The following is a 12,489-nucleotide window of genomic DNA, read 5'->3' as shown; positions in this document are numbered from 1 at the left end:
TTAACATGTGCAACGGTAAAATATGAGGCCCACATGAGGAAATAGAACTTGATCATACTTTATTTTTCTTCATGAAAAAATTATTGAACATTTATTTAAGTATATGCTGATTAAATTATAAAACCCTAGCCACCACCATATCTAGCTCCTCAATCTCTATTCCTTTTTTCACTATAGGGTTCATCAAAATTAGTGTTTAATAGGAAAAAAATAGTCAAAATTCTTCGAAAATTTGATTATTTTTTACCTTTCCTCTTTTTATATCTTTTAATATTTTTGTTATTAGTTTCAATAAATATATATATAAAAAATAATAATAATAATAATCTAAGTGTAGTGAGTACCACTATGGTGGGTTTTGTTCAAGTTTGATATTTTTAGTTTAGTGTTATTACTACCTCCATTAATTATTATGTGCAAGTTTCGGATATTATTTGTGAGATATAAGAAACTCCAAAGTTGCACGTACATAATAATCCCTTTGTTATTATTAAACTTTAATATTTTTTATTATGATCCTTTGTTTTTGTAAAATAAATAAATAAATATATATATATATTATCTTAACTTTTACAATATTTATATTCGCTTCACCTTATTTTTGTTGAACTGAAATTATTTTTAATGAAATGAAGTTATTTTTGCTGAACATAAAATATTTTTACTGAGTTGAAATTAATTTGCTTAAGTAGTAAAATTATTTTTACTGAGCTTATATTATTTTTACATATTCTCTATTATAATTCTTCTTTATAGGTGTGCTGATTTTACTGAACTTAATTTATTTTTACTGAAGTAAACTATTTTTTACTGCACTGAATTTATTTTTATTGAATTAAAATTATTTTTAATTTACAAAACTAATATTATTTTTAATGAAATGAAATTATTTTTACTAAATAATTTTTTTTAAGGTGAAGTGAACAGGGCCTAACGCCTTGACTTTACCTAATTAATACTCGTATAATGTATCATGTCGTATTGAAACGTTCAAAATATATCACCATTTCTGTGAAGTATTGGTTATTTATTTTTAGGTGTGTTGAATCATGTGTCGTGTTAGTTTTTGCCAACTCTACTACACATATTTTTTTTTTTTTTGAATGAATCATGAATGACTAAATCCTAAAAGGGGTATTTATTATGAAGAGTGTGTGTGTGTTTCTACGCAATAAAACGATTTATATCATTGTATTATCTTGCAAGTGGCAACTAACGTTATATGGTCCTTTAATTTCAAAAGGGGTGCGAGGGGTTATTCTTGTGATTTAATGTCATTTTATGCATGTCCCCACCCAAAACCATGCACTAAAACCAGGAAGAAGGGAAAAAAAAAAAAAAAAAAAAAAAAACATGTAGTACTTGTTTTAGTTACAAATCAAACAAAATAGAGGTTATCGGAGTTATAACTTAAGAAGGTCGATAACCTATACATTATGTATTAAGAAATGGAGGGATTGATATAAATTAAATGCTTGTGTGTGTGTGTGTGTTTTTTTTTTTCTTTTTTTTTTTTTTTTTTGGAGGAAAATGCTTGTTAAAAAGGTTGGAATTCTCTCTCATTTTTTTTTTTTTCATTTCAAATAATATAAAAATAATACCAAATAAGTATTATAATCAAATCAATCTGTTTAAGTTAATATATTTTGAAAGTTTGGAAACCAAATTGTTTTTAATTTTTATTGTATAAATGTTGTGATTTCCTTTTGATTTGCACATTAAGGTAATTAGGTAATGAGATCTCTCGTAACTAAATCTTAAATTTTGAATTCATTTGTATCCTATTCCGTAGTTATTAATCAAATGAAAATATACTACTCCGACATGCAAGAGATCGAGTTAAGGCAATAATCTAGCTAGTAAGCTAAGCCAACCAAAAGGAAAGAGAGAATAAAAATGTTATTTTTATGATTTGTACAAGTCGATGAGTGTAGTGGTAAATAGTGAATCTCACATGAAGGAATTTAGCGTTATCTAGGCTCTATTTTCCAGCTCAATTATTTCCTTCTAGGTTTTAATCCTTCTAATATCTTGATTTATTTCCGTTTGCAGGATAAAGTAATGAGAACTCTCGTTATTTAGTCCTAAAATTCATATTCGTTGCTCATTCATATTTCAGTTACGAATTAGGTAAAAGATATTATATGGAGAGCAATTATGTATTCGTTATTAATTAATCAATATCACTTGAAATCTTTAAAGTTCCACATTTTAATTTGACTTGCAAGAGAGTTTATGGAAACTAGAAAGGAAAACGAAAGAAAGAAAATAGAATAGTGTCGTTAGTGTGATCTGTAATTCAGTATAGCTTAGTGTGTGCAACGGTAAAAAATGAGGCCCACGTGAGAAAATAGAGCTATAACACGCTATATTCTTCCACGTGAGGAAAATGAACATCGGTTACTCTATATTTATAGATTATGCATTTAATTTTTCTTTCAAAATATGTTGGAAATAATATAATTATGAATCAATTCGTTTATATGCTTGTGTTTTCACAAATTAAAAGTCTAATGTTTCTTTCTAATATTATGAATCTTGGTGCTAAGTGTTCAATACAAATATCATATTTGTTTCATTCCAACTATCTACTCATTTGAGCTATTGTCTTCAATTAAATCTAAACAATGATCTATTTCTAATGTCTATTACCGAAATTCAATGTTACACCTAATATATTAATGCTTAATTTAGCAAATAGTTCAAGCTATCCCTTTTGTTTAGGTAGATTTGCAAAAGTTCCCAACATGTTTCTACTAAGTTTAATTAAATCTGGGAGAAAAACTAACCGTAATTAGTAAGATCCTTAGTGCATATTTTCAAAGACCAAATAGTTCAAAATTTTCATGCAATTGTTACATTATGATGTCTATCTTTCAAGCTAAAGCTTATACATAGCGCAAAATAAACTGTAACACTTTAAAAAATCAATAGGATCATAGCCATCATACAAATTACAAACTAGTTGAAAATTTTCGAAAAAGAATACTCCGTATAAAAAGAAAATTTCATGTACCAGAATAGGGGTCCCACATCAAAGGGCCAATGAGACAATAAGATTGTTGTGTAGTGGAAGTTTATGTTAAAGCTTAGACTGTGTCTAAAAACCAGGAAACAAACTCATGATAGTTGTGACTTGTGAAGATAATCTTAAACTGTTAAACTGTTAGAGCAATGCCTGTACATGAGATAGAGTTTACACCGATCACCACCAATTTACACCTATCCGAAAACCGGTAAGGCTGAGAGTTACATCGAACAAAATTCACTCAGCCTCCTATGTGCAACGCTAATTCTGTATAATATGTAATATCCACCATAATAACTTATCTTTATCACTGCCATTAAATTAAGCTATGCTTTTTACGACGCTAAGATAGTAGGGGAAAGAAAGGTATCTTATTTACAGAAGTTTTGGGGATAACAGAAGTTTAAAGCCTACTTTTCGGTTGAAGAAGTCTCAGTTGCTTGTTAGCAGTTTTGGGACTGTGAGTAAGCCTGTGTTTCCTTTTGAGAAACCTCAGTGGTTTGTTATCAGTTTCTGAGCTGTTATTCATCAAGCTTTCGCTCTTTATTTTCGCATCTCCATTACACACGACTCCTTCAGATGATGCTTTGGCCACAGCTTTATCATAGGTTGCAATGTTGGTAACGATGGCATACACTGTAATGTCGTATTTTGGGGATAAGTTTGCCTTTCTCTGAATAACCTCGTACTGCCCACAGCGAGAATCTTGCACAGCTGCCTCTCTTAAATTTTGATATATTGCTTCCTTGTCATATTGGGGACATTTTCTTGAAACCTGCATATACTCCATTTCATACATCAAAAGATTAAGAAAAATAAGTAGATAAACCACATAAAATAACACTCTGCAGCACATTGATCACTTCTAGTGAGTAGAGGTGGCAAAAGAGTCGTTTAGATCAGGGCACATTCAAATGATAAGTATTTCAGTTTGGATCCGAGTGGACCAATAGGGTCATAACTCATATTGACAGTAATTCAATTTACTGTGAAAGTGTGAAGTACTACATATTTATCAATTTTAGCCATTTTACTTTCCAAGTCAGGTTAAACCTATCAATTGCAGTTCGAGTTAAAATCAGCTCATCTTGTTATGATTATATTTTTCCAGTTTGTAAACTAAGGCCCTCTTTCCGTGGCTAATGTATTCCCCTCAAAAAAAAAAAAAAAAAAAAAAAAAAAAAATCAAATTCAAGACTTACTTTGAAATTGACGGGGATTTTAATCTGTGCATAGCGACAACGGCAGGCATCAATGAAGTTGATTTTCAATACCACTTCAAATGGTTCCACAATTCTCACAAACCTCCTGTTTTGAGAATAAAAGGCAGCATACCAAACAAAACAACAATTAAGATCAGATGTAATCACTTGATAAACAGCCAGCTTTACTCAAACCATCCAGCCAGACTTATTTAAAACGCTGATATAAGAAGATAATTATAATAAGTCGTGGAAATTTCTATGGCAAACTGGCAATCACTGAACACCACAACATAATAATAAAATATGTAAAAAATTTGTTTAGCACTGAAACATTATCAGAGACTCACTACACTTTGACAAATATACTCATACCTTTTCAGCACAAATGGCTGCTTGTCTAACACAGCAGCTTTCAGATCTTGTCTGTCAACAAAGGAGACCTACGATGCAAAAGCCAAACCTGTTAGTCCAGCAGTAAAATTAGAGAGCTTGATGTTCTGCTAAGAATGTCATCAAGGCAGCACATAACAGAGGATAACTGATCCCATTATCAACTTCCCAACAAAGAAAACCAGAAATACTCCATTATCAACCACAAAATTATGCGTATTATACACTTCATTACTAATACTGCCTAACAACTGGTCATCGAAATTTCAATCATGCTAAAAGTTTGTGCGTAACACCATTCACCCCCCCCCCCTCCCTCTTCCATTATCACTCAAACTTTATAGATTTATCACTCAAACTTTATAGATCTATATCATTCTCCTGAGATCATCAAATCACTCTTTGCGGTAGTCCTAGAGCTGTTTTAAACATCAGCCTACTATTTCAACTTTCCAAATCTATTTTGTGTGCAACCTTTGTAGTTTAACACCACTTCTTATGCTTTTCTACATTGCACATGTTAGTAATCTAGCTTTTGTAATTTAACACCACTTCTTTTGATCTTTTCCATGGACTACATTTTGGGTAAACACAAGAGAAGTACTGGACAGTGGACAGAACCTACATTAGGAACAAAACTTATATCTTGGTTAGACCACTAGATTAATATCCAACTGACTTGCAACAGTTTAAGAAACAGCAAAACAATAGACAGTAATCTACCACTATTAATTTAAATGCCATTCGCCATAGCTTTAAACAGAAAAGGAAAGGGGGAAAAAAAAAAAAAAGCCTCTTAGCTTATTGAACAGCTCCAACAGTTGACTTAATGTAAAATTTTAGATCAATTACAAAAGGAACTTTGATAAAAGAGATTTCAGAACAGTTACCTCAACACTTTTAACAAATGGCAGTGGAGCTCTGTTTCCATGTACGCTTTCAACCTTAAGGTTCCAGTTCATGTATCTTTTATCTACAGACACACAAACGATAAGAAGATACAATAAAAACAGCATTGTTGCTCCAAATGGACGGAAATGGCTATCAAAGAAAAATATTACACATTGAATATCATCATCAAGACATCAATTAACAAAAATCACTTATTTTGATTTATTCTAAAACAAAGTTACAAGCAACCAATCCCTAATAACTATGCTAACAAGTGCCTTATAAACATGAATTAAAGAAAGAAGCAACAAAAGTCATGTCAAAAGCAAGTAGTATAGTTGACACTTCCTTTGAAGCTATAAACTACCTCCTTACATGAGATAAGACAATTAGAAATACATCAGAAATTTACTTGTGAAAAACGAACAGTAAAGAGTTATTTCATTTTCAAATTTTAAAATGAGAGTTACAAAGTTTATTACATTCTTACACTAAATAATTTTTTTAGGATGATATAATTACATATTGTAATATTTTACTTCCTCCGTTCTTTGTTAATCGCAACATTTGAAATTTTACACAATTCACAAACACTTCTTTGATCATTTTTTGTGATTTATATGTTGGGGAAAAAAAATTCATGTGGGATCTTGTTAGTTTCATCTCAAAATAGACTTTCAAATAATCAACTTTTTTTAACTTTTACTAAAATAAAATTTAAATATTTATGTTATAAAATGTGCATTGGCAATCTTGAAAATGAAATCTCCGACGTTGTGATTGAAAAAGAACGGAGAAAATATGTCCATAGCTCATAACTCAGCATTTAGTAGCAACATCAAATGAACATGGAAAATTCACAGGTTATATGAAATAAAAAAAAAATTCACAGAAATAGTAATCATTTTGAAGATACCTGAGCTAACAGCTTGACTAAGAAAAATCTGGAAAAGGTCTATCCTAATAAATGGAGGAATGTGAAGAATAAGACTTTCCATGACACCAGCAATCACCTGAGATTAGTATAAGCAAATTGTTTCAGATTATAAATTAGCTGGAACAGAAGCTACTGAGGGCCAAACCAGAAGCAACATGAACAAAACACATACCTTGTCTACAAGTCCATGGATCACAAGGCTTGCTTTCTTATCTTTAGGAGTTTCCTGCAAAAATAAAATATATATATATAAAATAAATAAATAATACAAACATGATATGTATAACTAACATCTCTGCAAAGAGTTTGCATGATGAAGGAAATGGGAAATGACACACACACAATGATTAACAGGAATTCATTAACTCTTGGCAAAAATAAAAGCACCAAGTCATTCACCCATTTTCTATTCAAAAAAAAAGTCATTCACCCATTTTTTCACTTATTCCTTTCAAAGGCAGGGGGCATTAGGATCAGATATGTACCTGAAGATTCACAATAACAATCTTCCCCCCTCCACGAAGACACTTGAGAGGCAGGTTGCAAGCAGGTTTAATCTGCAAACTGCATCAAGAAGTGACAATGATGGTGAATAAATTGTTGATAAAATAGACTAAAAAACAATCACCAAATAAGCTATAAGAATATGCAGGCAAGATGGTTTCAACATTAACCATAAATAGATTATGTAGTTGAAACCCTTTGGCCTAAGTTCACACTGTCCTTATGCCACTGTATCTCAACTACTTAGCAGCAAAAGGAAAGTTGAGAATAAGAGAGAAAGGCAACAAATATAACTTGAGACACCTCATTTTCTCATATGCGTACAGAAAAGCTCACTAATTTACTTTAGCCTGTATTTCAGATACCTTGTGTTGTTGTCTTGTTGACACTAATAGAGAGCCCCACTAAGTTGTCTTTCATTCATTAATGAAACGTGCTAATAAATCAACAAATACAAGTAAGAAAATGAACAGAAACTGACAAGAGATCAGATAATTACCTTGTCCCTAAACACAAAATGAGATCAGCCATTTTACAGTGCTTTTCAGCTGCATCCATCTCCTTTCGGGGTAACGCATCCTGAAAAGTATATTGATGAGTAAAAAGGACTAGTACTTTCAGAAGAAACACCTACAAAAAACTGTGTTCTATCCACTTATGTTCATGGATCATTGTCCATGATATGTATGATGACCCTTCCAACCATTGTTTTGTTGCAATTGCAATGTTCCAACATGATAGTAGCATATAGCTCTATAAATAATTATTTTAAAATTGAAGTTCTAGGTTTTACAGCTGAAACCTATCAGAAAAGAAAATGGCATCAGAAGAGGCATGCTACCTCCCAGTCAAGAACAGTATCCCTTAATCTTGCACCACAAGATGTATCAGAACAACGCCGGGGTGTTTCCTTCAATCCGATTGTTTCAATCTCAAAATCTCGTACATATCTTCCAATTTACATTCAACAGAGAGATTGTATCAATAAAGATCAGTCAATAAGAAATGAAAGGCAAAAATGCACCTCTCAACTACCAACTGACACTAAATGTAAAGTAACATTATAGAAAAAGAAAATACATAGAAAGGAACCTCTAAAAAAAAATTAAGATTAAGTATCAAGCCTTACTCGACTCCACAAGATGAGCAAACTTCCAGAAAGGAGTCCCCATGCAACTCTGCAAGTTTTTCCCGTGGTATCCCGGACCGAATATGAAGACCATCAACATTCTAGCATTTCAAAACGAGATCACTTAGCATAATGATTGATACAAGAAAATGAATCATGTGTAAATAATTATTCTGCAGTATTTTTCAGGCAAATAATAAAAAATAAAAAAAATGAAAAAGAAGTCATATTGACCAAGTATAGAGCTATAGATGCAATGCATTTGCCTATCCATGAGTATTACACAATCAGTATAATGTCTCTGATAATTAAGAAGGATTCTAGAGCTGCTGGACAACCTCATGAAGTGGAAGAGTAGTGCTACAGAGTACAGTCGTACAGACAATTACTTCTCTATAATAGTTAGTCTCCAGCAGAGTCTTTATACCTTCAGATGAAAGTATAAGGATCCAGCAAAGGTTCCAGCCCAAGATTGACGATATCTTTACTGTTTATTACTCTCTCTTTCCTCAAAAAATATATAACTTGTGAAAATTTCGCAAATTATGTGACAAAAATAGATTTAATAGACCTACTAACTAATTTTGTTACCAACTACTACTTCATTTGGTAAGAGTTTCTTTCTGAAACTAGTTTGTCAAGCCTACAAGCCTACATCTTGTCGACAGTACCCTTAAACCTTAATAGTAACTTCAGAAGGTGTATGGTAGGAGGGATAAGGGTAAAGGGATAGGGATAAGAAAGAAGGAATCGGTGACGTTTAGTGTTTGTTTTGGTGGATAGGGAATAGAGGAAGGGTATGGATAAAAAAAACTAAAAAAAAAATCTTTATCCCTCTAAATCTATACCTAGGGGGGTGGTATAAGAGGATTTTGATCTTAAAAGACCATTATACCATTAGTGAAAAAGGAAGTTAAAAGAGAGAAGAGAAGGGTTAGTAAGGGTATTTTAGTATATTGCCCTTTATTCTAATCTTATTCCCAATTCTTACTAAACAAGGACACACTTAAATTTATCCTTATCCTTATCCCACCCTCTTATCCTTCCTACCCCTATCCCTTTTACCAAACTCCCCGTTAAGGAAAAACTACAATTTGGCACCAATTCTAAATGATATATGTAACTAAATAATGGGACCTCAGGCTTAGAAAACATAAAGTGAACTCTAAGAAAGCATCTAAAGGGAATCTCTTTTTTTATTTTCTCATATCTAAAAAATCCCAATTCAACTAACTTGTTTCCGGTTTCCCCAAATTTTATATAAAACGAGGATAGTAATAAAGATATAGGTTAGATATGTTTAACTACAATTCTTTACTACACTATAACTGAGGGAATAAACAGTCCTTCTGAAGACAAGTATGCTGACTGATGCCCAAGCAAAATATTTGTATGTATTGTAACCTACATGCCACCTATTACAAAGCATAGGAAAGGTTTACTCTATCCAGCAAGAACCAATAATAAACAATCTCACGCTTTCATTGTACCAAATCTTCCATTAGTTCTACACATATAAAATCTTGGAGAGAGAACAAACCTGACTAATAACGAATTTGAGGATACTAGCTTTTTCTAGCTGAACCAGAGCCATATGGGTTATACTAGGCATTGCTCGATTGAAAGGCAAAGCTGCTTTAGGTAAGGCCTTGCCGTCACGCTGCCACCAGAAGAAATCATAATAAACATCAGTCTGAAGGATTCATAAGCAATGATAAATATGCAGAATACGTGGCAAGTCTACATAGCAGAATATCAATCTTGTAAAAGATATATAATCTAGCAACATGCCCAAACTAATTGACTACATGAACCAATAAATCAATTGGGACTTGGGAGGGCAAGAACCAAAATGTGTTTCCAGATAACAGTTTGTAAGGGTTCATGACAAATGATGAGCACTTTGAATTTCTAACTTTAAGTCTTCAACAGATTGACATAATGGCAAGACAAGTGAATGCGTGCATTTCAATTGACAGAGCCAGAAACTACAAATTCGATTATAACCATCACTTTAGAAAACCAAAAAACTAAGTTCATTTTAAGGGCTTTTTTCCAGCAAAATATCAGGGCAATATTACAATATAGAGTCGCACTAGTATATGATTGATAAAGTTGATCCTAATAATCCCTTAAAGAGACTTCAATAACAAAGTTGGAGCGTGATATAAAAATGAAGGATTGAAATTATCGTGTACAGAGGAGTGGAGGGAAAAAAATCTGGGCTCTTCTTGATGCTATAGAATTCATAGCCCGGCCCTACTCCCTAGAGTTCTGCAAACCAAAAGCTTATTCCAGCCGCAGGTTTAGATGTGCACATCAACAACAAAAGTGATGCTTCAATCACAAAGTCTCAAGCTCCCAAACATTGAAAGAGGAAAAAAGAAAGATCTACTCTACAATCTGCATGAGAATCCACTCAAAACAACCATGACAAAGCTCGTAAAAAGTCTTCTTACAGAATCTTCCGAATAAATTGTCATAAAGCAGAAAAAACAGCTGACAAAATGATTTATATAAAATCTGTTTTAGATTATCATTAAGACACATACTTCCTAATATAACTTCCTTAACTTTATGAACCACTAAATGACTAAGCAAAAGAAGAATAAGAATAACGTCATAGAAACCACTAAGCATAAGATAATAATAACCATCAATCCAGCTAGATTTACCAAAAAGAAATTGCTACTCCGTAGCTTTTAAAAAAAATTTCTTCAGGTTTATGCCACTGCAATCAACAAACAGAAATGACACAAACGAATAACATTACCTGAAGTGTCCAGATTCCCTTGGGACCTCGAAAATCAGGAATCCCACAAGAAGTAGATATACCAGCACCAGTAAATACAACCATATGCTTACTCTGCAAGAACACCAATGAGGCTTAGAAAATTTAACGAAACATAGAAAGAATCATCAAAGATATATGATATGCTGTAAGATTTGAAGCTCAAACCTTTCGAATCATATTCGCAAGTTGTCCTACCTGCCGGAACCATAGAGCAGAATTATTGAAGTGAGTGTTGCATATTACAAGAGATACATATACTTGCAAAAGATAATTTCGGAAGCATAAGAAACAGTTGTTCATGTCATGCTAATGTAAGCCTAAAAGATATTCGTGTCTGAAAGTGCATGCTATTTGTGGTGACATACCATTGCAGGCAAGAATCCTAAAGTATTGACAATTTGCTTTCATGATGAAAACAAGATTTGCTCACAAATGCTCCAAAGGCGAACTTTCAGTCACCAAAAACAACATCCTGCCTTCACTATTATTTACATGACAATGCTAACTATGACGATATGCAGACAAACTCTTTTTCAGTAAAACATAAACATGCTATTATATCCTTACGCAATTCTACCTCCATTCAAGAATCAAAGCAAAAAGTTCACTTCCCTACCAAGTAGATCAAATTCATATACATACCACAACGACGGACACGAAATAAATCATTCTTGATTCATCCAAAGTAGTCGAACCACAAGAATGCGCACAATCAAACCTCAATCACACTTGATTAAACAAATTAACCATCATTATCATCTTACAAATTCCAACAATGCAGGTTATGAAGCTAATGAATTTCATTTCGTTTCATTCAAACAGAACTAATCTGAAAAACCCAAATGACCAAATCATCAAAATTCATAATATCACATAAATTCCGCACAATCAAAGTCCATAAACCTAATAGCATTTAATGGGCACTAAAAAAACAGATCAAAGTCATAAACTTTACAAGTGAACAACCAAATAAATGCATAAATCAAACAAATAAGAAGGGTATAAATCATAGAACCCTAAGTTATCAAAAACCCTTACTTTCTCTTGTAAAATGCGAGGTGATTCGAAAAATTCAGCCATCCCAACTTTGCCCACATCTTCAATGTACGAAAGCTTCTCAGCATACCCCAAAGACATAGTTGTAAAACACCCCCTTTTTTCTCCTGTACTTTCTCTTACTATATCTCTCTCTTTCTCTCTCTAAAATTATCTGCAGATCAAGGGTTTAAAGAGAAGAATATTTGATCAGATAATTAGCAGAAGAGTTTTTTTCTGAGGGCCTGTTTGGCAAATTGTGTTGTAAGGGGAAACCAAGAGCCAAAATTAGCAAGAAATCTGAAATTCTACTAGTATACACTAATGCTTTGTTTGGTTCATTGTTAATTTGTTAGTAAAGGAAAGTATGAAAAAGGAAAAGAAAAAAAATAAAATTTGTTAGTAAATAAAGAATGAGATTTATTTAGTATTAAAAAAAAAAAAAAAGAGAGATTTATTTCGAATGGTTGGTTAATGAAAGGTAATGAAGAGAAGAAAAAAGAAATATGCATATGCTTTTATTTTCTCTTTTCAGTCGAATTTCTCCACTTTGGGAGGAAAGGAAAGCCAAAAATT

General features: G+C 32.3%; 1 protein-coding gene across 1 annotated transcript; it reads right to left on the bottom strand.

Moving 5' to 3' along the window:
* Nucleotides 1-2,998: 2,998 nt before the first annotated feature.
* LOC145576980 (NAD-dependent protein deacetylase SRT1-like) lies at nt 2,999-12,489 on the bottom strand. Its single transcript, XM_081634680.1, has 14 exons — nt 11,917-12,489; nt 11,044-11,073; nt 10,858-10,950; nt 9,625-9,744; nt 8,085-8,185; nt 7,797-7,905; nt 7,455-7,534; nt 6,937-7,015; nt 6,624-6,677; nt 6,431-6,527; nt 5,514-5,596; nt 4,606-4,673; nt 4,231-4,336; nt 2,999-3,803 (listed from the first exon to the last, which is right to left on the bottom strand). The coding sequence occupies exons 1-14, from the start codon at nt 12,013-12,015 to the stop codon at nt 3,432-3,434; spliced, it is 1,491 nt and encodes a 496-aa protein (XP_081490806.1). The 5' UTR covers nt 12,016-12,489; the 3' UTR covers nt 2,999-3,431.

Source organism: Chenopodium album, chromosome 13, assembly GCF_948465745.1.
Source record: "Chenopodium album chromosome 13, dcCheAlbu1.1, whole genome shotgun sequence".
NCBI classification, from domain to species: Eukaryota; Viridiplantae; Streptophyta; class Magnoliopsida; order Caryophyllales; family Amaranthaceae; genus Chenopodium; species Chenopodium album.
The sequence above is the reverse complement of the archived record's forward strand: the minus strand, read 5'-3'. Positions and strand labels throughout refer to the sequence as shown.